The following is a 26,993-nucleotide window of genomic DNA, read 5'->3' on the forward strand; positions in this document are numbered from 1 at the left end:
TGGGCATGGTGGCATGTGCCTGTAGTCTCAGCTACTCAGGAGGCTGAGGTGGGAAAATCACTTGTGCCCAGGAGGTCCAGGCTGCAGTGAACTGTGTTCATGCCACTGCACTCCAGCCTGGGCAACAGAGCGAGACCATGTCTCAAAAAACTAAAATTTAAGTTAAAGAAAAAAAGCAGTTCTATCTTATAACCTGCAAGTTTGTCCCCTAGAGATTGTTTAAGCCTCTTAGGTACCATATCAACAACAAAGGATAATGCCTTGGGTAGAAGACAGGTCAAACTAGACTCTGCTTCACATCAGACTCAGGGCAATGACAACATACACTATTACAGTTGCATTTTCAAAAATAAAATTGATAATCGTTTAATTACCAGTTACCACAAGAGCCACTTTGTAAACATTTATTTGGATTCATAGTTTTACAAAGGGGATTCCCTCCTATCTTGTGGGAAAAGGGTAACACAGTCACATCCAGATTGTTATATAGCTCAGGCTTTTTAAGGGGTATATTTAAACATAGAGTATATAACTTTAAAGTGCTGTACAGTTACCACAAAAATAAAATAAGAAACTAGCACCATTCTAACTCTCTTCTGCGCACACCTGGGTTGTGGGGAGATGTGCTGATCACTCAAAATAAGGGTCAAGAGTAATCATCCCAAGCTTAGGTCGAAGTGGGTTAAGATCAGCCAGAGATTAAAAGCTCACACATCTGGCCCGGCACGGTGGTTTACACCTGTAATCCCAGCACTTTGGGAGGCCGAGGCGGGCAGATCACGAGGTCAGGAGATGGAGACCATCCTGGCTAACACGGTGAAACCTCGTCTCTACTAAAAATAGCAAAAAAAAATTAGCTGGGTTTGGTGGCATGCGCCTGTAGTCCCACTACTCGGGAGGCTGAGGCAGGAGAATCACTTGAATCCAGGAGGCAGAGGTTGCAGTGAGCTGAGATCGCACCACTGCACTTCAGCCTGGCAACAGAGTGAGACTCCATCTGAGGAAAAAAAAAAGAGAAAAGAAAAAAAAAAAAAAACCCCACACATCCATAAGCAAGGTCCCAGTCAGACATCTGGAAGGCTCTGTGCAGGCTAAGTAAAAGGCGCTTTCATGGAGAGATAAATACCCACCGTGCTGCCTCAGTGTTCATCATAGACTTGTTCAGGGAATTTATCAGCCACCATCTTCCTGAGGGAAAGCCATGATGGCAAACCCAGTGTCTTAACAATGGTACTGCCCTTTATTTACATAGGGAAGATGCTCAGTAATGATAACTTCATCCCATGCCACCTTCCCACCTAAACAAACTCACTCGCCTCTCGACCCACAACTATATTTTCCTACATCTCTGCATTTCAAGGTACTTTTAGGAACAAAGCTTTAAAACATTTAGAATTGGTGCCTGATAACTTGATTACCTTCAGAGTCCTGGGTAAAGAGCAAATCAGGCTTCAGATTTTGAGTTGGCCCATCCTCCTGGCACTGAGCCCAAGAACTGTCAGGAAACGGCCCTAAGTCCCAATTCCAGTTATTCGTTACATCTTGAAAAGGAGCTCTAGTGTTGTGGGCAATGACCCGCTGACCTTGAGAATCTTCAGTGAAAAGCTGACTCCAGGAGTCCTTGTCATTGTTTTCATTGTCCCAGGAAAACACAGAAACCGGACAAGAGCTTTGTTTCACTGATTCTACGTTTTCTCCATTCCAGGATTCCCTGTATGTTTGAAGGAGGACAGGGGCCTGCCTGTTTTCTTTGGCAGACACCTTTCTTTCCAATTTAGTCTTGCCTAAAGGCTGACAGCATTTGTCCCCAGGTAGTTTGGTGTGTTTCTTCATACTCTGACAGTTCTTCTTAGACCCATGAAGCCATTCCCATTTCCTGGCAGAATCCCCTTTTTCTTCCTTTTGGTCTAGCAAACAAGAACTTTCCAAGTCCTCGGTGAAGGAAAAAGCCAATGGGGTATTAATCTCTCCAGCACAGTCTAGAGTATCAGGCTGGAGCAAAGATAGCTCAGTTCTGTGGTGGCCAGAAGTCTGGAGGGACTGAGGAGAGAGTCCAGCTTCCTGGATGTCTGCAGTGGTTGAAGTGGCTAAAGGGGATACCATGCAATCATGTGCTAAGCCTGGGATCAAATGGTCTAGCTGGGTCACATTTTTCTTGGACTCTTTGTTGAGCTGACTTTCTGTATGAGATGAAACACTCTTCTGGTCACTACCATTTGTCTTTCCTAATAAAACAGGAATGAACAAATATTATTCTGCAGAAAAACTGCCCTAAGCAGGATTCAGTTGGCTTTTTCTGAAATCAGTATCAGCTACTATTACTACCTAGTGCAGGAGTCTTAGCCTCTTCACATAATTTTGTAGCCAATCTTCCTGTTTTCAATCTTGCCAGTCTCTCGTGAATGAACTCTAAAACATCAGATCTTATATTCCCTACTCAAATACATGGATACTTCCCATCACCTACCTAATAATGTCAAATATCACATACAATCAGACCACAGCCTACTTTACCAGCTGAGTTTTCATTTTTAGGTTTGTTTAACATAGGGCACATCAGTTTTGCTTTTGTTTTTTATTTAATGTGGTTTTTACTAAATGATGATCCTCTGGCCAAATATACATTCCTGGACATTATCCTTAAAGAAACATGCTAAACACATACAAGTTTTGTAAGGTCTTAAAGATGACATTAACCATCCAACTCTGAGAAACCTTCTGGTGACAGTGTGAAAAACGTGGGTCAGACCGGGCGCGGTGGCTCAAGCCTGTAATCCCAGCACTTTGGGAGGCCGAGACGGGCGGATCATGAGGTCAGGAGATCGAGACCATCCTGGCTAACACGGTGAAACCCCGTCTCTATTAAGAAATACCAAAAACTAGCCGGGCGAGGTGGCGGGCGCCTGTAGTCCCAGCTACTCGGGAGGCTGAGGCGGGAGAATGGCGTAAACCCGGGAGGCGGAGCTTGCAGTGAGCTGAGATCCGGCCACTGCACTCCAGCCTGGGTGACAGAGCGAGACTCCGTCTCAAAAAAAAAAAAGAAAAACGTGGGTCCTCCACTCCCCAGGCATTTCATTGGAAAGGGAGTAAAGACACAATTAGGATGCTAAGTCAGTCAGTACGTAGAATAGTGAAACAACTACTAGTGTCCAGCCTGTTAATTTTATCAGGCATAGAGTGGATTCTCTTCTGCCTTAAGATAAGGATGGAGGACATGGAATTCCCAACTTGGCTCAAATTACACCAAGATCTAATTATAAAAACAAAGCAGAATAACTCCAATAAGAATTATACTGCAGAAACTAGGTTTTGTGAGAATTCTCAACTTTTCCTTAGAATTCAATATAGATTATAAAATATACCAGAATTTATAAGTGGAAGAAGTTTTTTTGTTAATTTTTTTTTTTTTTTAATTTAAATCTGTCCTTACATAAAAGAGTATAAGTTTTTGTTTGGAGGAGGGAGAGGGCATTTTGAAGGTTTAGGCAAAGCAATCCTGAGAATCACTCCCAGCATTAGAGCACTCTTCCCAACACCCTCCAAGTGGCAGGAACCCTGCTGCTTAAGGCCCAGCCTGCTGAGTCAGCTGCTCCCCTGAACAGGGACCTGGAAGCAAAGAACTGCCAAAGGATGAGACATAAACCAACTTTATGTGAGGCTTTCTAAGAACAAGCATCTTTGAACCTTGCACTAATTTGAGAAACTTCACACAAAAATATCAATTACCAATTAACCTTAGACAGAGTACCCATTGTGGCCAACCCAAGATATATACCTCCTAACTAATGGCAGGGCAACTCCCCAGTGCACCTCCAACTCCCAAGTGCACCTCCAACGCCCAAGTACACCTTTCCTGACTGCTCTGTCAGCGAATACAAATATTTAAGTTGAGCAAAACAGAACCAGAAAAGTATGTTTGTAAAAGCACACATATATTGCTTTTCAAAAGGCAACGATTTTTTATGTTTTATAACCTCTTCTAATAGGCTAAGTTTAACATAATGCACTGGTTTCACCATTTCTCATAAATGTTCTAACATGGACAAATGAACACACTCCTTTTTTGCTCTGGATAATGAAGTATTCCCACATGGGCCACCATACCTGGCTGCAAGGTGAAGAAGGAAGCAATGCTTCTCTGGTGAATGCCTGTAGATGGAGCTCTTCTTTGAGTAAAATAAATACTAGCCTTTCTTTCTCCAGGAAGGAGTGTTAGCATTTTGGTGCCTGGTTTGATTAAATGTGTCTGAGAAAGGAGAGAAAAAAGAATAATGAGCCTATTAATATTAAAAGACAGACAGTAGAGGTTCAGTACACACCAGTGACCCTCTGAGAACCACACTAGACCCTCTGTACTCCACTTACAGCCTATTCTCAAGGTAGTTGGTGCTGGACATCATCTTCCATTTCCAGCCATCCTAACGGTGTTTTTCTCAGGAATCACATATTCCAATGATAGCCCAATCTTTCTGCTTCCCCATGGAAATCAGTCATGCTGACTAAACAAACAGGATTTGTTAACAGGATGGCAGAGATTATGCTCTTTTATATTTAAGGATAATTAATGATTCTATATCAGCAGCAGTTGATGCATTTTCAGTAGTTTTTAAGTAGTCACATAGTGGTGGTGAAGAGCATGGCTCAAGAATCAGTCCTAGTTCTGCCACTGCCACTTTGCTATGTGACCTTCTCCAAGTTGCTTAATCTCATTCTCAGGTGTCAAGTGGGGACAATAATAGTACCTATCCCTATGGCAGTTATGAAAATTTAGTAAGGACAGCCGGGCGCGGTGGCTCAAGCCTGTAATCCCAGCACTTTGGGAGGCCGAGGCAGGTGGATCACGAGGTCAGGAGATCGAGACCATCCTGGCTAACATGGTGAAACCCCGCCTCTACTTCAAAAATACAAAAACTGGCCAAGGTGGTATGGCTTGTAGTCCCAGCTACTCGGGAGGCTGAGGCGGGAGAATGGCGTGAACCCGGGAGGTGGAGCTTGCAGTGAGCTTCCAGATCGCCCACTGCACTCCAGCCTGGCGACAGATGCAGACCGCCTCAAAAAAAAAAAAAAAAAAAAAAAAAAGAAAAAAAAAAGAAAATTTAGTAAGGCCGTGGCTCATGCCTGTAATCCCAACACTTTGGGAGGCTGAGGCAGGCGGATCACAAGGTCAGGAGTTTAAGACCAGCCTGACCAATATGATGACACCATGTCTCTACTAAAAATACAAAAATTAGCCAGGCGTGGTGGCAAACGCCTGTAGTCTCAGCTCCTTGGGAGGCTGAGGCAGAAGGATCGCTTGAACTCGGGAGGCAGAGGTTGCAGTAAGCCGAGATTGCGCCACTGCACTCCAGCCTGGGTGACAGAGTGAGACTCCATCTCAAAAAAAAAAAAGAAAATTTAGTAAATTTATTCACATAAAAGGCTTACACAGTTCCTGGCACATAGAAAACATTCAGTAGCAGTTGGCTAATATTAAGAGGAGAAGCTGTGAAACAGCACCAGTCTCACTACACTTTTAACCCAGGCACTTTTATTCTTTAGAGAATGGAACTGGAAGATAGGCAAGAGAGGTTTGAGAAGTGAGTTGTCAACTAACTATAAATATAACTTCATCCTTATTTAATGTGATTTGTTTTTATTTCTATTTGCTTGTTACAGAATGCCTGAGAAATAGGGCGAATAGGATTATATTCAATTCAATTTTGCTGTGTCTGCCAAAAAACAAATAAGATTTGCCAATATTCATGCAGCAAGTTAGGCCTGAAACTTGAAGCCAAGTTATTTATTCTAACTCAAAGTTGACTTCATTTTTACATTTGGAAACTAAGTTGTACTTTAAGTGGTTAAAAGAAGAAAGAAATCCTGGAGGTAAAACTCGTACTTCAACATGTATTACTGGTACAGAATCTTCTCTTCCACCACATACAACCAGAAAACTGGATCAAAGATACATGAAAAAATTGATATAAACAGCAGACAATAGGCAGTAAAGAATTGTGATCCTTGAGAAAAGGGAAACAAGGTGAGCCCGAAGATCATTCCAGCTTTCTGCCTGGAAGTGCTTTGCAGACCACAGTATATCCTTTTTTGATGAATTGAGTAGACTGAGATTGGAATTTGTAGAAACTGAGGTGGCTGAGATTTGCAGCGCAGAGAAGGACCTCCAGAAGGGAGACCTCCGCATGGGGATCCCTTTAGTTCCATTGCTGAATACTAACCTACACATGTGTTAGGTGAAACCCCACAAAGCCAGGCAATGAAACTGCAAACTGGAATTGCAAGCCGAGCAATTCCCAGAGCTCACACAGGCTGGGGGACATCTGTGTTCCCCCTATCCGGATAGGACGACCTTGAATACCAGGGACATTCATTAGAGCTCTAAGGAGAATCATCCTTTAGTAGTAGAACTAAACTAGCCCTAGAGCAAAAACTATTCCAAACACTTACCTTAACAAAGCTTAAAAGCAAGCTTTGAAAGTATCAAGCTGACTAGCAAGTAACTACCTGCCAAAACAATTTTCAGTTTTTTTTTTGAGACAAAGTCTCATTGTTGTCGCCTAGGCTGGAGTGCAATGGTACAATCTCGGCTCGCTGCAACCTCCGCCTCCCGGGTTCAAGAGATTCTCCTGCCTCAGCCTCCTGAGTAGCTGGGATTACAACAGGTGCCTGCCACCACACCTGGCTAATTTTTGTATTTTTAGTAGAGACAGGGTTTCACCATGTTGGCCAGGCTCAAACTCCTGACCACAGGCGATATGCCCACCTGGCCTCCCAAAGTGTTGGGATTACAGGCGTGAGCCACCACGCCTGGCCAATATTCTTTAAAGACAACAATATCCAGATACTTAATGTAGCACTTGTAATGTCTAGCATGCAATAAAAAATTACTAGATATGTGAAGCAGAAAAATACTGTAATTGGGATAGGAGTGATCTGTTAATAGAAACAGACCCAGAAATGTGATAGATAAAGAGAATTAGCTGACAAGTAATAGTTAAAATAGAATAAATATGCACAAGGATTTGAAGGAAAATATGAACATAATAAGGCGAGAAAATAGAAGATATAAAAAAATTCAACAGATGAGCTTAACAACAGACTGGAGACTACAGAAGAAAATAACAGTAAACCTGAAGACAATAGTAATACAAACTACACAAAATGAAGCAGAGAGAAAAAAATAACTGAAAAGGAAGAAGCAAAGTCTTAATCAGTGAGATATAAAGCATACATATAATTAGTCTCAAAAAAAAAAACAATGTGGAGGGGGACAGAAAATACGTTTGAAGAAAGAAGGGCCAAAAAGTTTTCCAAATATGGTGAAAATTAACTGTAACATTCTTTTTCAAAGACAGCCAATACGAGATCTCCCATTTCACATATTCTTCTTATGTAACTATGACACTCTTCCCATCAAGTGATGAAGTCCTTATTCCCTGACCTTGAACTTGGAAGGTACTTTGTGACTACTTTGACCAATAAGGTATGACAGAAGTAACAAACACTATACATGATTTCCAAAACTAAGTCATAAAAATGCCATGCACTTCCGCCTTGCTCTCTTGAGGTGCTCACTCTTGGGACCCACCCAACACATTATGAGGATGCACAAGCTGCCACTTGGCTCTCTAAATTTTATAGGAGCCACATCCTAGATATGTGAGATAATGCGGTTAGTATGCCAACAAATATTTGAGTACCTATATGCTAGGACTGGGAAGATAGTGATGAACAAAATAGACTTTCTGCTTCAGTAAAGTTTATAGCTTAAGAGAGAATAACAGACTAATAAATAGTTACTTAAATTACTACAAGTGTGCTAAGTCCTATAAAGAAGCTTTACAGAAAACTACAGATTATCAGAAAACACTAAGACCTCAATTAGCAAAACATCTGGGAATAAAGCTTTTTGCCAAGTTGGCAGGAGCCGAAGGATGTACCTTCCTTAGGCCAGAGTGAGGTCAGAAGTGATACTGTCCCAGTTATAGCTCTCTTAGAAGACCCATGGCTTCCAGGATCTATGTCTATCTCAGTGGACTGTTAAGACTGTGTGAGAAAAGGTTATTTGGAACTGAGAAAGACCCCAGGTAAAAAGTCCTTCAGCTGATTATCCCTACCTCAAAATAAAGGCAGCTGTTTGTACTTTATACAGTATAGGCATACCTTACTTTATTGCACCTTGCTTTACTGCACTTTGAAGATGTGTTTTGTTTTGTTTTTTACAAATTGAAGGTTTGTGGCAAGCCTGTGTTGAGCAAGTCTTTCAGTGCCATTTTCCAACATCATGTGCTCACTTCATGTCTCTGTGTTCCATTTTGGTACTTCTTGCAGTATTCCAAACTTTTTCATTACTATATCTGTGATCAGTGATCTTTAATGTTACTATTGTAATTGTTTTGGGGCACCATGAACCACATCTGTATATGATGGCAAACTTAATCGATAAATGTTGTGCATGTTTTGACTGTTCCACTGACTGGCCACTGCCTCAACTCTCTCCCTCTCCTTGGGCTGCCCTATTTAATACTGAAATTAGGCCAAGGAAGAACTCTATAATGGCCTCTAAGTGTTCAAGTGAAAGGAGGAGTCATGGGTCTCTCACTTTAAATCAAAAGCTAGAAATGATCATGCTTAGTGAGGAAGACATGTCCCAAGAGGCCAAAAGCTGAGCCTCTTGCACCAAACAGCCAAGTTGTAAATGCAAAGGAAAAGTTCTTGAAGGAAATTAAAAGTGCCACTCCAGTGAACACACAAATAAGAAAGCAAAACAGCCTTATTGCTGATACGGAGAAAGTTTGAGTGGTCTGGATAAATGATCAGAAGCCGCTACAACATTCCCTTAAGTCAAAGCCTTATCCAGAGAGCAAGGCTCTAACTCAAATTCAATTCTATGAAAGCTGAGAGAGGTGAGGAACGCCACAGAAGAAAAGTCTGAAGCTAGCAGAGGCTGGTCCATGAGGTTGAAGGAAAGAAACTGTCTCTATAACATAAAAGTACGGGTGAAGCAGCAAGTGCTGATGTGGAAGCTGCAGCAAGTTATCCAGAAGATCTACGTAAGATCACTGATAAAGGTGGCTACACAAAACAACAGATTGTCCCTGTAGATGAAACAGTCTTATATAGGAAGAAGATGCCATCTCGGACTTTCATAGCTACAGAGAAGTCAATGCCTGGCTCCAAAGCTTCAAAGGACAGGCTGACTCTCTTGTTAGGGACTAATACAGCTACTGATTTAAAGCCAATGCTCACCTAATATTCTGAAAATCCTTAGGCCTTAAGAATTATGCTACATCTACTGTGCCTATGGTCTATAAATGGAACAACAAAGCCTGGATGACAGCACATCTATTTATAGCATGGTTTACTGAATATTTTAAGCCCACTCTTGACCTACTGCTTAGAAAGAAGATTATTTTCAAAATATTACCGTTCATTGGCTGGGCACAGTGGCTCACACCTGTAATCCCAGTATTTTGGGAGGCTGAGGCAGGCAGATTGCTTGAGCCTAGGAGTTTGAGACCAGCCTGGGCAACATGGTGAGACTCTGTCTCTACAAAAAATTTAAAAATTAGCCAGGCGTGGTGACATGCACCTGCAGTCCCAGCTACTTGGGAGGTCAAAGTGGGAGGATGTCTTGAGCCCAGGCTGGAATGTAGTGAGCCATGATCACTACATGAGCCACAGCACTCCAGCCAGGGTGACAGAGACCCCATCTCAAAAAAAAAAAAAAATATATATATATATATATATATAAATGCTCATTGACAATGTTCCTAGCCACTCAAGAGCATGATGGAGATGTACAAGAAGATTAATGTTTTCGTGCCTGCTAACACAATATTCATTCTGTAGCCCATGGATCAAGGAGTAATTTTGACTTCTATGTCTTATTATTTAAGAAATACATTTCATAAGGCCACAGGTGCCATAGATAATTCCTGTGATGGATCTGGGCAAAGTAAATTGAAAATCTTCTGAAAAGGATTCACCATTCTAGAGGCCACTAAGAACATTCGTGATTATCTGGCCATGGTGGTGCTGCCTTATAATCTCAGTTACTTGGGAGACTGAGGCTAAAGGATCACTTGAGTTCAGGAGTTTGAGATCAGCCTAGGCAAAATAGCGAGATCCTGTTAAAAAAAAAAAAAAAAAGGATTCATGATTCATGGGAGGAGGTCAAAATAACATGAATAGGAATTTAGAAGAAATTGATTCCAACTCTCACGGATGACTTTGCAGCATTTAAGAGTTCAGTGAAGGAAGTAACCATAAATGTGATGTAAATAGCAAGAGAACTAGAATTAAAAGTAGACCCCGAAGATGTGACTGAATTGATACAATCTCCCAATAAAAACTTTAATGGATGAGAAATTGCTTCTAATAGATGAGCAAAAAAAAAGTGGTTTCTTGCAATAGAGTCCACTCCTGGCGAGGATGCTGTGAACATTGTTGAAATGACAACAAAAAATTTAGAATATTACATAAACTTAACTGAGAAAGCAGAGACAGGGTTTGAGAGGATTGACTCCAATTTTGAAAGGAGTTTTGTGGGTAAAATGCTATCAAACAGCAACATATGCTACAGAGAAATCTTCCATGAAAGGAAGAGTCATCAAGGCAGCAAGTTTCATTGTTTTATTTATTTATTTATTTATTTATTTATGAGACAGAGTCTTGCTCTGTCGCCCAGGCTGGAGTACAGTGGTGCAATCTCAGCTCACTGCAACCTCTGCCTCCCGGGTTCAAGCGATTGTCCTGCCTCAGCCTCCTGAGTAGCTGGGATTACAGGTGTGCGCCACTATGCCCGGCTAATTTTAGTGTTTTTAGTAGAGACAAAGTTTCACCATGTTGGCCAGAATGGTCTCGATCTCTTGACCTCATGATCCACCTGCCTTGGCCTCCCAAAGTCCTGGGATTACAGGTGTGAGCCACTGCGCCCAGCCAAGTGTGACCCTTTCTTATGCTCAACAACTCTATTATCAAAAAAGAGCTGGGATCATATACATAACTCCTCTCACTATTAGAAAATGTTCTCATGGTTCCACAGCACTTAAATTCAGTTTAGCTCTTATTTTATCTTTTATCTCTTCTGATAATTTATCTATGAGTTTATCTTAAAGTTTTGCTTCAAACAAATATAATTCCTTTTTTTTTTTTCATGATTCACTATGACCTTCAACTCCAGTAGATAATTTGATCTAATTCCTTTTTTCATAATGGTCATTCTGGTCTTAAATTTGTATATGAACTCTCATGTTCCACACATTGACACACATGAAAGTATTATTGCTTTTTGCCATGCTCCTTCTTCCTTTATGCTTCCCAGGGCCTACTCATTCTCCTCCCACTTTTAGAGTCACTGAGAGCATCATCACCAAGTCCCTCTTTCTTTTTAGTCTTTCCCAGCATTAATTTGATGACATTTAGGATGAAAACCTTTCTAGTCAGCACTGTCATGCCCCACTGAGTCACGCTGAAAGGATGACTCTACCTCATAAGCACGCCCTAAGGAGGACCGTTTAAGTGTTACCAAGAAAAGCTATCAGGGGTCTCATCATTATACATCTCCAACAACTTAAGTTAGCTCTGTTGAATTAGTAACAAAATATTCATTCAAAACTTGCTTCAAAGCTCTCTTAGTTCTCTGCAGAACTAAAAACACACTACCTTAGTTTAGGATCTCATAAACTCTTGCCTAGCCCTAAACTATGACAATAGTCTCTTAGCTAGTCAGGCCTTCATTCACCACCTATTTCAATTCATCCCCCAGATAACCTCTAGATTAATCTTAAAGGACAGCTGTGATCACGTCATCTTGCTCAAAATCTGTCAATAGTTTCTCTACTACCTGTAATATAAAGTGTAGACTCACACTGCACACATTGATGATTCCAGTTTACCTTTTTCTCTACTACCAAAAGCCCTCCATGCATCCCGTAACATAATACCCAACTACATGCCAGTACCTGTTGATGGCCTCCAACCTCCTCATTTGTATGCCTCATGGAGAAAGGCATTTTTCACGCCCAGCTCGGAAACATACTCTTCAGCTTATCACCAAGCATTCCTGATTCCCCCAGCCATGTGTGGTCTCTTCCTCTTCTGAACTGGCCATTTATCACTTGGTGTCTCAAAACTTATCATCCTACAAAATCCCGGCATCAGCATGTGATCCACATACCTTTTTCCTATCCTGCACAGAATTTAATATAGCTTAATACACATAATAGGTATTCGATTCAATAAATAGGTAGATATGCAGGAAGGATTTCCCATTTTCGTTTTATTTACAGCTACTTATTACATATTCAGCACAACAGCAATAGAGCTGACAGAAAACACTAAGGCTTTTCTAGTGCTGTGATCCAAGCTAAGATGAACTCCTGTCACTATAATTGATGTCACATATAAGGTCCAGAACACAGATAGGATGGAAGTGTACACCCACTGAGAACTATGAAGTTTTCTATCCCAAAGTAATCTAACAACACAAAATTATTGCAGGAATCTTCAAGAACCACCCTGTATTGGTTTTTCATCTAAACCTCATGAAAACTCAACAGGGAAAAGAAAAAAGCAAATTTCTTCTATCACAATTCCTAACTGGAGACCTGATATGTCTACATCCACTGGCATTACTAAGTCTCATAAAAGGGTGCTCCCAGGCCAGGCGCGGTGGCTCACGCCTGTAATCCCAGCACTTTGGGGGTCAAGGCAGGCAGATCGCTTAAGGTCAGGAGTTCGAGACCAGCCTGGCCAACATAGTGACACCTCATCTCAACTAAAAATACAAAAAAATTAGCCAGGCATGGTGGCATGCACCTGTAGTCCCAGCTACTTGGGAGGCTGAGGCAGGAGAATCACTTGAACCCAGGAGGTGGAGGCTTCAGTGAGCAGAGATTGCGCCACTGCACTCCAGCAGGCAACAGAGCGAGACTCCATTTCAACAAAAAAAAAGCCGGGTGAGGTGGTTCACACCTGTAATCCTAGCACTTTGGGAGGCCAAGGTGGATGGATCACCTGAGGTCAGGAGTTCAAGACCAGCCTAGCCAACATGGTGAAACCCTGTCTCTGCTAAAATACAAAAATTAGCCAGGCATGATGGAGGGTGCCTGTAATCCCAGCTACTCAGGGGGCTAAGACGGGAGAATCTCTTGAACCTGGGAGACAGTGGTTGCAGTGAGATCGCGCCACTGCACTCCAGCCTGGGCAGCTGAGCAAGATTCCATCTCAAAAAAGGGTACTCCCTGCTAATGAGATTTTTTTCACTTAAAGGACATAATGCATGCATGTCAGAGGTCACTGTACATTTACTCTCAGTTTTGCTCTAATAAGGACTACTTATTGAAGATCTGTTTAAACCTTCTCTCATTTTAACTACTTCCATTATAGCAGTGGCTGCATGTGGCTCTCTCAGTCACACAGACGACAGTCCTATAAAAGAAAGACGACCGAGGCCGGGCGCGGTGGCTCATGCCTGTAATCCCAGCACTTTGGGAGGCCGAGACGGGCGGATCACGAGGTCAGGAGATCGAGACCATCCTGGCTAACACGGTGAAACCCCATCTCTACTAAAAAATACAAAAAATTAGCTGGGCGTGGTGGCGGGCGCCTGTAGTCCCAGCTACTCGGGAGGCTGAGGCAGGAGAATGGCCTGAACCCGGGAGGCGGAGCTTGCAGTGAGCTGAGATCCGGCCACTGCCCTCCAGCCCGGAGGACAGAGCGGAGGACAGAGCGAGACTCCGTCTCAAAAAAAAAAAAAAAAAAAAGAAAAGAAAGACGACCATTTTGCCTCAACTGAAATGCAGTGGAGGAGGAATCCTCACTCTGGAGCAAATCCTGAATCCCCCTGGAAAGTGTTAACTTCAACAGAAGTATTGTAGTATATGTATACAATCAGCAGCTATATACCTGTTCTCCCAATTTCCAAATACTACTTCAAGTCATATTTTCTATTTTTATTTTTCTCTATCCTTTACCTACTCAGGTACCAATTTCTGGCTGCTAAATGTAATCATATGTGAAGATGCAAAAGGGCTTTAAAAGACACTGAGAGCTGGTCCAAATAACTGGACCAAATTATAGTTTAAAAAATAGTTTTTTTTTTTGTTTTTTTTTTTGAGATGGAGTCTCGCTCTGCCGCCCAGGCTGGCCGGATCTCAGCTCACTGCAAGCTCCACCTCCCAGGTTTACGCCATTCTCCTGCCTCAGCCTCCCAAGTAGCTGGGACTACAGGCGCCCACCACCTCGCCTGGCTAGTTTTTTGTATTTTTCCGTAGAGACAGGGTTTCCCGTGTTAGCCAGGATGGTCTCGATCTCCTGCCCTCGTGATCTGCTCGTCTTGGCCTCCCAAAGTGCTGGGATTACAGGCTTCAGCCACCGCGCCCAGCCGGTTTTTGTTTTGTTTTGTTTTGTTTTGTTTTGAGATGGAGTCTCACTCTGTCACCCAGGCTAGAGTGCAGTAGTGCGATATTGGCTCACCACAACCTCTGCTTCCTAGGTTCAAGCGATTCTGCTGCCTTAGTCTCCCGAATAACTGGGATTACAGACGTGTGCCACGATACTAGCTAAATTTTTTTTTGTATTTTTAGTAGAGATAGGGTTTTACCATGTTGGCCAGGCTGGTCTCAAACTCCTGACCTCAAGTGATCTGCCCACCTCGGCCTCCCAAAGTGCTGGGATTACAGACATAAGCCACCATGCCCGGCCTTAAAAAACATTTAAGCAATCCCCTACTAAGCCTATTTAGGTCCTTCTTGAGTGTATATATACTTTTATATATATAATTACAGAGACGAATAAACCAAAATAAAAATAAACAACTGGCGAGATACAGTGGCTCACACCTGTAATCCCAGCAGTTTGGGAGGCACATCACTTGAGCTCAGGAGTTCAAAACCAGCCTGGCAACATGGTGAAACCCAGTCTCTACCAAAAAGCCAGGTACAGTGGCGCACGCCTGTGGTCCCAACTACTTGGGAGACTGAGATGAGAGGATCCATTGAGCCTGGGAGGCGGAGGTTGCAGTGAGCCAAGATCATGCCACTGCACTCTAGCCTGGGTGACAGAGTGAGACCCTGTCTCAAAAATAAAATAAAATAAAATAAACAACTAAAAATAAACAACTTTCAACTTCTACCATCCTGGACTAAGTCCTTATTACTTCTTATCCAAACTTCAGCAGTATCCTCCAAATTCCTCTAGCCTGTCAGGATACTATACACTCTCAAATAACCACTAATGGGTTAATCTTCTTAAGAGATACCTCCCATGACAACAAATTCCAACAACATAGCACTAGTTTACCCTCCTAAACTCACCTTCAACTCCGGGGAATAGTCTACACGTTAGCCAAATTGAATTACTCCCTATGTAGTAAAGAATCTTGGCCAGGTACAGTGGTTCGTGCCTGTAATCCCAACACGGTAAAACCCCGTCTCTACTAAAACTACAAAAAAAATTAGCCGGGGTTGGTGGCACACACCTGCAATCCAGCTACTTGAAAGGCTGAGGTAGGAGAATCGCTTGAACCCAGGAGGCAGAGGTCGCAGTGAGCCAAGATCGCGCCATTGCACTCCAGCCCAGGCAAAGTCTTTTTGAAACTCCATCTCAAAAAAAAAAAAAAAAATTCTTACCCAAGGAGAGTCCTGGAAGCTCCTGAGAGATAATCTCTAAATCCTTGGAATGTCCCACCTGGTAGCAGTGTTGTTTTGTTTTGTTTTTTAACCTGGGAGCCTTGGGCCACACCAAATAATCTATGCTAACAATGTGATTTATAGAGGGGTCTTTAGGCCATGCATTATCAGCATCACCTCTATAAGGGCTGAAAACTAAGGTCAGCCAGGAAGGTAAGTCAACCGCATGCATGTGACCGAGCCCCCAAAACAACTCTGGACATCAAGGCTCAGGTAAGCTTCCATGATTGGCAGTACTCTGTGTATACTGTTACATATCACTGCTGAGAGCAGTTGGCATTGTCTAATCCTTCACTGGGAGAGGACGCTGGAAGATTCAGGCTTGGGATTCTCCTAGACTTGGCTCTCTATGCCCCTGCCATTGGCTGATTTTCATTTGTATCTCCTCACTGCAATAAACTGTAACCATAACAGCTTTCGGTGACTTCTGTGAGTACTTCTAGCAAATTATGAAACCTGAGAATGGTTTTGGGGACCTCCAAACTTGCAGTTGGTGTCAAAAATTATGGTGGTCTTCGAGACTCCTTAACTTTTATTTCGTGTTTCACAAACATCCCTTATACTTCCTGCTTCTGTGGCACTATTCATATTGTCCCACTGCACTCCCATTGCTTTCCAACAAAATCTGGCCCTTCGTTTAAGGTCTAACTCTTCCACAAAGAGTCTTTCTTTTCATTTTAACAGCTTCATTAAGATACAATTCACATACCATAAAATTTGCCCATTTAAGTATATAGTTAAGTTTTAGTATACTTATGAAGTTGTGTAATTATCACCAAATCTAATTTTAGAACAGTTCTCATTTCCCCCAAAAGAAACCCTCTAGCCTTAGCAGTCATTCCTCACTCCCATTCCACCCCAGGCCCAGGAAATCACTGACTTTCTTTTCTACGGATTTGCCTATTCTGGACCTTTTATGTATCATACAATATCTGGTCTTTTGTGACTGGCTTCTTTTACTCAGCCTGATGTTTGGAGGTCTATCCATGTTGTAGCATGTATCAATACTTCATTCCTTTATATTGCCAAATAATATTCCATTGTATAGATATATCATTTTGTGTTATTTTGTTTGTTTGTTTGAGACACGGTCTCACTCTGTCACCCAGGCTGGAGTGCAGTTACACGATCTTGGCTCCCTGCAACCTCCGCCTCCTGGGTTCAAGCGATTCTTCTGCCTCAGCCTCCTAAGTAGCTGGGATTACAGGTGCTTGTCACCATGCCTGGCTAAGTTTTGTATTTTTTTGTAGTAGAGACGGGGTTTCACTATGTTGGCCAGGCTGGTCTGGAACTCCTGACCTCAAGTGATTCGCTCACCTCAGCCTCCCAAAGTGCTGGGATTACAGGTGTGAGCCACTGCACTCGGCCCTAGATACACCATTTTGGTTACCAATTGATGTTCATCAGTTGATGACTACTTGGATTGTTGCCACTTTTTGGCTATTATGAGAAATGCTAAGAACATTTGTGTGCAAGTTTTCATGCAGACATATGTTTTCCTATCTCTTGGGGGTACATACTTAAATGGGCAAATTTTATGGTATATAAATCATATCTCAATAAAGCAAATTTTATGGTATATGAATCATATCTCACTTCAGTCTGGGTGACAAATTGAGACCCTGACTCAAAAAAAAAAAAAACAAAAATTAACTGACCATAAATGTAAGGGTTTACTTCTGGACTTTCAATTCCTTTGGTCTATAATATGTCTATCTTTATGACAGTATCAAACCATCTTAAGTACTGTAACTGTATAGTAATTTTGAAATCAGTACATGTGATTCCTCCAACTTTGTTACTCTTCAAGCTTGTTTTGGCTTTTCTGGATCCCTCGGATGTCATGAATTTCTGGATCAGACTGTCAGTATCTGCAAAAAGGACAAGTGAGATGTTGATAGGGATTGCACTGATTCTGCAGATCAATTGGGGAGTATTCCTATCTTAAGATTAAGTCTTCTGATCAATGAACATGTAATGTCTTTCCATTATTTACATTTTTAATTTATTTCAATGAGTTTTATAGTTTCCAGTGTATGTCTTGCAATGTTTTGTTAAATTTATGCCTAAGTATTTTATTCTATTTGATTCTACTGTAAATGAAATTATTTCCTTAGTTTCATTTTTTGGATAAAATCCTACCATATAGAAGCATAATTGATTTTTGTATCCTGTCACGTTGCTGAACTCATTTTTTCTAATTTTTTAAGTGGATTCCTTGGGATTTTCTATATAAAAGATCATATTTTCTCCAAACAGATAATTTTACTTCTTCCTTTTCAATCTGGGTATCTTTTATTTCTTTTTCTTGCTAAATTTCCCTAGATAAAATCTCTAGTGCAATGGTAAACAGAGTGGCAAGATCTTTGTCTTGTTGCTGATCTTAGGAGTGGAAACATTCGGTCTTCTTAAGTATGATGTTAACTGGGTTTTCATAGATGCCCTTTGTAAGGCTGAGAAAATTCCCTTTTATTCCTGGTTTGTTGAGTGTTTTAATCACAAAGTGATGCAGTCAAAATGCTTTTTCTGTGTTTATTGAGATGATTATGTGTTTTTTGTATTTTATGCTATTACTATGGTATATTAATTGGTTTTCAAATTTAAACCAGCCTTGCAGTCCTAAGATAAATTCCTCTTGGTCATGATTTATAATCCTTTTTATGTGTTGCTAGATTTGGTTTGCTTGCATTTTGTTGAGTATTTTTGTAACTGTATTCATAAAGGATACTGGCCCATAATTTTCTTTTCTTGTGATATCTTGGGTCTAGTTTTAGTATCAGAGTAATACTGGCCTCAAAATGAGTTGGAAAGTGTTCTCTCCTCTTCTATTTTACTTTTTTGGGAGAGTCTGAAGGATTGGTATAATTCTTTAAATGTTTGGTAGAATTCACCAGTGAAACTATCTGGACCTGGACTTTCCTTTGCAGGAAGTTTTAAAATTACTAATTCAATCTCTTTGTTATAGGTCTATAGACCAAAGGGATTGAACTGAAAGTCCAGAAGTAAACCCTTATATTTACAGTCAGTTTATTTTTATCTATTTCTTCTTGAGACAAGTTTGGTAGTCTGTGACTTCCTAGGAATTTGTCCATTTCTTCTAAGTTATCTAAATGTGTTAGCATACAATTGTTTATAGTATTATCTTATAATTATTTTTATCTCTTTTTATTTTCTTTTTTGAGATGTAGTCTCACTCTGTCACCCAGGCTGGAGTGTAATGGCACAATATCGGCTCACCTCAACCTCTGTCTCCCGGGTTCAAGTGATTCTCCTGCCTCAGCCTCCCGAGTAGCTGTGACTATAGGTGCACGGCACCATGCCCGGCTAAGTTTTGTATTTTTAGTAGAGATGGGGTTTTTTGAGCCACCTCACCTGGCCTCTTGGTGACTGATTGAGACAAGGTCTCACTGTGTTACCCAGGCTGAAGTGCAGTGGCTCAATCACCACTCAATGCAGCCTCAACCTCCCTGGGTTCAGTGATCCTTACACCTCAGCCTCCTGACTAGCTGGAACTACAGGCATGCCCCACCACACCAGGCTAATTTTTCTAATTTTTGGTAGAGACAGGGTCTCCCTGTGTTGCCCAGGCTGGTCTTGAACTCTTGGGCTCAAGGGATCCTCCCACCTCAGCCTCCTAAAATGCTGGGATTATAGGTGTGAGCCACTGCATTCTCTTTTATTCTTGATCAGTCTAGCTAAAGTTGTGTGGAGTTTGTTGATCTTTGCAAAGAACCAACTTTTGATCTTCATTTTTTTTCTTTACTATTTATTTTCACTCCAAATTGTATTATTTCCTTCCTTCTGGTTACTATGGGTTTAGATTGCTCTTCTTTTTCTAGTTTCTTAAGGTAGAAGATTAGGTTATTTGAGATTCTTTTTTTTTTTTTGAGACAGGAGTTTCATTCTTGTTGCCCAGGCTGGAGTACAATGGCATGATCTTGGCTCACTGCAACCTCTGCCTCCTGGGTTCAAGCAGTTCTCCTGCCTCGGCCTCCTGAGTAGCAGGGATTACAGACGCCCGCCACCACGCCCAGCTAATTTTGGTATTTTTAGTAGAGATAGGGTTTCACCATGTTGGCCAGGTTGGTCTCAAACTCCTGACCTCAGGTGATCCACCCACCTCAGCCTCCCAAAGTGTTGGGATTACAGGTGTGAGCCACTGTGCCTGGCCGAGATTCTTTTTAATAAAAATATTTACAGCTATAAATATCCCTCTTAGCATAGTGTTAGTTGCATCCCATAAATCTTGGTGCATTGTGTTTTTCTTTTCATTTATCTCAAAGTACTTTCTATTATAATTTTCCTTTTGATTTCTTCTTTGACCCTTGGTTATTTAGAAATGTGCTGTTTAATTTCAACCTATTTGTACTTTTTCTTCTGTTACTGATTTCTACTTTCATTCCATTATGGAGAATATACTTTGTATGATTTCCATCTTTCTAAATTTATTGAGATTTGTTTTGTGACCTAGTATTTGTGGAGAATGCTCCATGTGTCATGGAGAAACCTATGTATTCTGCTGTTGTTGAGTAGACTGTTCTATATTTTTATCTGTTAGGTCTACCTGGTTTACAGTATTGTTGAAGTCTTTTTTTCTTGTTGATATGCATAATTGAAAGCGGGTATTAAAGTCTCCAAATATTGTTCACAAAATCGTTCTTAACATTAGCTGTATTGGCCGGGCGCGGTGGCTCAAGCCTGTAATCCCAGCACTTTGGGAGGCCGAGACGGGCGGATCACGAGGTCAGGAGATCGAGACCATCCTGGCTAACACGGTGAAACACCGTCTCTACTAAAAAAACAAAAAACAAAAAAAAAACTAGACGGGCGAGGTGGCGGACGCCTGTAGTCCCAGCTATTCGGGAGGCTGAGGCAGGAGAATGGCGTAAACCCGGGAGGTGGAGCTTGCAGTGAGCTGAGATCCGGCCACTGCACTCCAGCCTGGGCGACAGAGCGAGACTCCGTCTCAAAAAAAAAAAAATTAGCTGTATTAGTGTTGTATTGCTGTGTAATAAATTACCACAAAACTTAGAAGCTTAAAACAATAAACATTCGGCCAGCGTGGTGCTTCATGCCTGTAATCCCATCAACTTTGGGTGGCTGAGGCAGGCGGATCACCTGAGGTCAGGAGGAGTTTGAGAACAGCCTGACCAACATAGTGAAACCTCGTCTCTACTAAAAATACCAAAATTAGCCAGGTGTGGTGGTGGGCGCCTGTAATCCCAGCTACTCAGGAGGCTGAGGCAGGAGAATCGTTTGAACCCATGAGTCGAAGGTTGCAGTGAGCTGAGATCGTGCCATTGCACCCCAGCCTGGGTGACAGAGCAAGACTCTGTCTCAAAAAACAAACAAAGGCCGGGCGCGGTGGCTCAAGCCTGTAATCCCAGCACTTTGGGAGGCCGAGACAGGCGGATCATGAGGTCAGGAGATCGAGACCATCCTGGCTAACATGGTGAAACCCCGTCTCTACTAAAAACTACAAAAACTAGCCGGGCGAGGTGGCGGACGCCTGTAGTCCCAGCTACTCGGGAGGCTGAGGCAGCAGAATGGCGTGAACCCGGGAGGCGGAGCTTGCAGTGAGCTGAGATCCGGCCACTGCACTCCAGCCTGGGCTCCATCTCAAAACAAACAAACAAACAAACAAAAACAAAACAAAAAAATGAACATTAATCTCACACAGTTTCTCACGGTGGTTAGCTTGGTGGTTATGGCTCAGGGTCTCTCATGACGTTGCATTCATGATGTTGGCTCAGGCTACAATCATCTGAAGCCTTAACTGGGGCTGAAGGATCCACTTCCAAGATGGCTCACTAACATGGCTGTGAGCAGGCTTCATGTAGTAACATGGAAGCTAGCTTTTCCCAGAGTGAGCAATCAAAAGAGGTCATAATGCCATTTATGACCCAATCTGAAAAAATCACACACCATCAGTTCCCGCAATATTCTGTTCATTAGAGGCAAGTTACAGCCGGGCGCAGTGGCTCACGCCTGTAATCCCTCTGGGAGGCCAAGGCCGGTGGATCACCTGAGGTCAGGAGTTTGAGACCAGCCTCACCAACATGGTGAAACCCCGCCTCTACTAAAAATACAAAAATTAGCCAGGCGTAGTGATGCATGCCTATAATCCCAGTTACTTGTAAGGTGAGGCAGGAGAACTGCTTGAACCTGGGAGGTAGAGGTTGCAGTGAGCCGAGATCACGCCACTGCACTCCAGTCTGGGCAATACAGTGAGACTCCATCTCAAAATAAATAAATAAATAAATAAATGAATATATAGCAAGTTACCAAGTCCAATCCAAACATAAAGGCAGGAGAATGAAGCTCCACCTCTTGAAGGGAAGAGTGTGGACATATTTTAAAACCATCACAGTCCACCTTCTGGCCCCAAATTACTTACATTCTTCCCATATGCAAAATATACTCCCTCCCAAAACTCTACAAAAATCTCATCTCTTTACAGCATTAGCTTAATATCAAAGATACTAGCATCTAAAACAGGTACATGTGAAGTCCAAAAGTGTAGTTTAAGTACAGTTCCTTTAGATCTGCAGGCCTGTGAACTAAAGACAAATTATCTTCCCTCATACATCTAACATAAAATTTGGAACAAGCATAACTGTTACAGACATTCTGTTCAAAAAGGGGGAAATAAGAGGTACAAGTGGGTCACCAGTCAATGGCAATTCTGAAATCCAGCCAGGCATTTATTATCTCACAACTTCTGTGCATGAAGAATTTGGGTTAAGCCTAGATGGATGGGTCTGTCTCACAGTCTAGTGAGGTTGCATTCAAAATATCAACCAGAGGTGCAGTATCCAATTTCAAGATGACTCCCTCACTCACACAACTGTTGACAAAAGGCCTCAGCTCCTCACTGCATGAACCTGTCCACAGAGCTGCTTGAGTGTCCTCACAACATGACAGCTGGCTTCTCCCAAAGAGACAATGAAGCTAAAGCTGCAATGTCATTTATGACCTAGATTCAGAATTTTTTTTTTTTAGACGGGGTCTTGCTCTATCACCCTGTCTGGAGTGCAGTGGTGCAACCTTGGCTCACTGAAACCTCCATTTTCCGGCTTCAAGCAATTCTCCTGCCTCAGCCTCCTGAGTAGCTGGGATTATAGGCACCCGTCACCAAGCCTGGCTAATTTTTTTATTTTTAGCAGAGATGGGGTTTAACCATGTTGGCCAGGCTTAGACTCAGAATTCTAACACTATAACCTACCACATTCTAGTCATCGGAGTCACTAAATACTGTCTGTGCTCAAGGAAAGGGGAATTAAGTTCTATCTTTTAGAAGGAAAAGTACTGAAGAATTTGTGGACATATATTAAAACTGCCACACTCCTCCACCCATGATAAACTTTTTTTATTTTTTGTGGAGTTGGGGTTTCATTATGTTGCCCAGGCTGGTCCCAAATTCCTGGCCTCAAGTGATCCTCCAGCCTCAGCTTCCCAAAGTACTGAGATTACAGGAACGAGCCACAGCCCTATTTACTATTTTTTAAACAAACATATATTACTTTCATAATATAAAAACAAAATGACTAGTATACATACAAGGCCTAAGTAACGAGGCCAAATGGGTAGTTCAAATTAGGAGAGAAGCAAACTCACTCCAAACATAGACCACTATTGTCTACTGGCCAGACTATAAACTACTTATTCTCTCATAAATAGCAAACAATTCTGTGTAGAGATCAAGTGGGAAGAGGCATGTTTTCAAAAACACAGCCACTAGCTACTGCCCATCCATCCCTGACATTAAATCTCAAAGGACTGTATGCCTATTTGATAGCCACTCTAGGAAGAGGCACCTTGTGAAAGGGAATCTTTAGTACTCTTCTCTGGGTTGGAAGTCAGAGTAATAGATAATAGTCAGGAACCAAAGATTTTAATGAGTATCTTTGGGAATCAAGTAACAAGAAGGAGAAATGGTGTTAGTGAGTATGGTCATAAGGTCCAGGCCTCCAGAAATCAGAGTAAGGTAAGGGCCTAGAGATGTTGGAGGATTCCATACCTGCCATGCACTACATCAACAAGACAAATGTTTTCACCATAACACTGCCAGGGAAAAAGGTAGGATTTGGGGGTATAAGAATTATAAACAGACCAAGCACGGTGGCTCATGCCTGTAATCCCAGCACTTTGGGTGGCTGAGGCAGACGGATAACTTGAGGCCAGGAGTTCGAGAACAGCTGGTCAACATGGTGAAACCCTGTCTCTACTAAAAATACAAAAATTAGCCAGGTGTGGTGGCACATGCCTGTTATCCCAGCTACTCGGGAGGCTGAGGCAGAGGCTGCAGTGACCCGAGATCACGCCACTACACTCCAGCGTGGGTGACACAGCAAGACTCCAAACAAAAAAACAGAATTAGGCCGGGCATGGTGGCTCACACCTGTAATCCCAGGACACTAAGGCAGGTGGATCACCTGAGGTTGGGAGTTCAAGACTAACCTGACCAACATGGAGAAACCCCATCTCTACTAAAAATACAAAATTACCAGGGCAAGGTGGTGCATGCCTGTAATCCCAGCTACTTGGAAGGTTGAGGCAGGGGAATTGCTTAAACCTGGGAGGTGGAGGTTGCAGTGAGCCAAGATCGCACCATTGCACTCCAGCCTGGGCAACAAGAGCGAGACTCCTTTTCAAAAAACAAAACAGAATTATAGACAGACAGACAAATATTGGCTCTCCTCTTCCCTGTGGAATATTCCCTTTCTCTCTCTCCTGAACTCTTCCTAATTCTATTTTTGTCTTCTTTCTAAATTAAACTGGTGGCTGGGTGCAGTGGCTCACACCTGTAATCCCAGCACTTTGAGAAGCCACAATGGGCAGATCACTTGAGCTCAGGAGTTCAAGACCAGTCTAGGCAACACAGCGAAACCCCATCTCTACAAACAAAAAACACAAAAAATGAGCTGGGCTTTGTGGTACTATGCCTGTAGTCCTAGCTATTTGGGAGGCTGAGGCAGGAGGATCACCTGGAGCCCGGGGACAGGACTGAGGCTGTAGTTAGTCGTGATTATACCACCACATTCCAGCCTGAGTGACAGAGATCCTGTCTCCAAAATTAACAAATCAAAGTAGTATACAAGTTTCTCACCCATCCCACATCATTCAAGAATGTATTCTAAGGGTACAAACGGCATATTCCTAATTCAAGGAGTAATAAATAGCTACTGTACATTTTGATCTTTTTTTTTTTTTTTTTTTTGAGACGGAGTCTTGCTCTGTCACCCAGGTTGGAGTGCCTTGGCACGATCTCGGCTCACTGCAACCTCCACCTCTCGGGTTCCAGCAATTCTCCTGTCTCAGTCTCCCGAGTAGCTGGGATTACAGGCGCCTGCCACCACGCCCGGCAAATTTTTGTATTTTTTTTTTACTAGAGATGGGGTTTCGCCATGTTGGCCAGGTCGGTCTCCAGCTCCTGACCTCAGGTGATCTGCCCGCCTCCGCCTCCCAAAGCACTGGGGTTACAGGTGTGAACCACCGCACCCGGCCATTTTGCTAATTTTTTAAAAAATAAAACGAACGGCCAGGCACTTTGGGAGGCCGAGATGGGCGAATCATTTGAGGTCAAGAGAGCGAGAGCATCCTGGCTAACACGGTGAAACCCCATCTCTACTAAAAATACAAAAAATTAGCCGGGCATGGGGGCGGGCGCCTGCAGTCCCAGCTACTCGGGAGGCTGAGGCAGCAGAATGGCGTGAACCCGGGAGGCGGAGCTTGCAGGCAGCCGAGATCGCGCCATTGCACTCCAGCCTGGGCAACAGAGCGAGACTCCGTCTAATAATAATAATAATAATAATAATAAATAATAAAACGATCAAATTTTTCATCTATAAAACCAGGATAATGACAAAATCTACTCTATTGAATTTTGGTGAGTACCTGTCATTGATGAGTCCCGGCAAAGTGCCTGATACATAGAAAGCACTCAATAAAGGTCAGGTATTGTTGTTATTATTTATACACCTCTTTTTTTCCCTGTAAGACTGTGAGCAACTTGAGAGCAAGAATCTTGCCCCTAGTGTCTGTTTTGAGCCTGTTTCCGTATGTAAAATGGGTATCATTACACTATCTACCATATATAACTGTACCATCAAGATAACATACCTAAAATACTTAGCACCAGCATAAGATGCTCAATAAACATGAACGATTATTATCTCACACTTTTGTTTCTTTATAGAAACTGAAGAGCATCTTGCCTAGGTGACAGACCTGAGTGTGATTTCCAGCTCCTTCTAGTTAGGCGGGCCTAGGTTAGTTCCTGAACCTCAGCTTCCTCATTTCCAGTAAGAATGACGACACATATAACGCATATTCAGCATCGAACGCAGTATCCGGCACCCAGTGACTGCTCAGTAGATAGAAGGCCGGCTCCCCTTCCCATAGCTTCTACTCTTCCCCTCAGAGTTACCGGTTCTTGGCAGGTAGAAGGCCTGCAACTTGGCAAATTGGGTGGAAACAGACCCTGGGGTGAGAATTTCCCAAATTTGCATTCGCATGCATCTCCCAATGCTCCAGCATCTACTAGGACGTCTCGCGGGGACTCCGGCCTCCTTGGGAGCCTGCTCAGTTAAACTGCTCCGGGCGAACTTTCCCTCCGCCTCTCCCACACCTGAACCCTCGCCGCCCGTTCCTGCGCACCGCTCCTCCATATCCCTCAACAGCACGCTCCTTTCTTCCGTCCCTCCCACCCTCTCCAAGCCCCATTTTTCAACCTTCTTCAGACCCCAATCCCTCTTGCCTGTGAATCCCCAATGCTGTTCCCTCTGTCCCCGACTTCGCTTCCAGCACCTCCGGGTGTCCCCCAAACTCCTCCCGTCTTACTCCTCCCGTCTTACGTCTCCAGGCCCTACCTTGTCCCCAACGCCCTCTCATCCCCCAGCGTCCCACCTGCACTTTCCGCCTCTTTAGCGCCGCCGCGTCCAGCCACACGCCGCAGGCCTCCTCCTCGGGGCCTGTCCGCCTCATGGCCGCTGAGGAGACCAAGCCGGCAGGACGCCGGCTCACGCTCCAGACACCTCAGCAAACGCCACTGCCGCGGACGTTCGGATCTCGCGCCAACGCTGGGGGCGGGGCTACGTCGCGACTGCCCCGGGCGTCAGCTCCGCCCCGGCAAGGCCCCCGCCCCCGGCAAGGCCCGCTCCCTTCGCTGTGCCCCGCCCACTCACTAACCTTCGCCGCGGGTCCTTGAGTGCTTGCTGCGCCTTTCCCTGCGCCGAGGAGTGCGTTTTCTTTCTGATCTGTTCATTCAAGAGCGGATTTCGGAAACTGCTGTGTGAACGG

At 43.1% G+C, this 26,993-nt stretch overlaps 1 protein-coding gene across 10 annotated transcripts; it reads right to left on the reverse strand.

The window, feature by feature from the left end:
* Window positions 1-389: 389 nt before the first annotated feature.
* AUNIP (aurora kinase A and ninein interacting protein) lies at window positions 390-26,768 on the reverse strand. 10 transcript variants are annotated; one of them, XM_017958452.3, is made up of 5 exons: window positions 21,371-21,744; window positions 17,471-17,563; window positions 4,366-4,499; window positions 4,105-4,246; window positions 1,218-2,225 (listed from the first exon to the last, which is right to left on the reverse strand). In XM_017958452.3, the coding sequence occupies exons 4-5, from the start codon at window positions 4,217-4,219 to the stop codon at window positions 1,390-1,392; spliced, it is 951 nt and encodes a 316-aa protein (XP_017813941.1). In that variant the 5' UTR covers window positions 4,220-4,246; window positions 4,366-4,499; window positions 17,471-17,563; window positions 21,371-21,744; the 3' UTR covers window positions 1,218-1,389. The 10 variants fall into 10 exon arrangements, with proteins under 10 accessions (XP_003891410.1, XP_017813941.1, XP_031521532.1 ...); XM_031665672.1 differs by lacking the exons at window positions 4,366-4,499; window positions 21,371-21,744 and adding an exon at window positions 26,601-26,648 and having other exon boundaries at window positions 17,351-17,563; XM_031665668.1 differs by lacking the exons at window positions 4,366-4,499; window positions 21,371-21,744 and adding an exon at window positions 25,923-26,388 and having other exon boundaries at window positions 17,351-17,563.
* Between the last annotated feature and the right edge of the window lie 225 nt (window positions 26,769-26,993).

The sequence above is a fragment of the Papio anubis genome, chromosome 1, assembly GCF_008728515.1.
Source record: "Papio anubis isolate 15944 chromosome 1, Panubis1.0, whole genome shotgun sequence".
NCBI classification, from domain to species: domain Eukaryota; kingdom Metazoa; phylum Chordata; class Mammalia; order Primates; family Cercopithecidae; genus Papio; species Papio anubis.

Excerpts from the sequence above, each read along its gene's own strand:
- AUNIP (XM_003891361.4), bottom strand. The coding sequence starts at position 26,678 with ATGAGGCGGACAGGCCCCGAGGAGGAGGCCTGCGGCGTGTGGCTGGAC. Across the intron at positions 4,247-26,600 it reads TAAAGAGGCGGAAAGTGCAG|ACACATTTAATCAAACCAGG; the intron begins GTGGGACGCTGG and ends CTCCTTTCTCAG. Across the intron at positions 2,226-4,104 it reads CTTCTTCACCTTGCAGCCAG|GAAAGACAAATGGTAGTGAC; the intron begins GTATGGTGGCCC and ends CTGTTTTATTAG.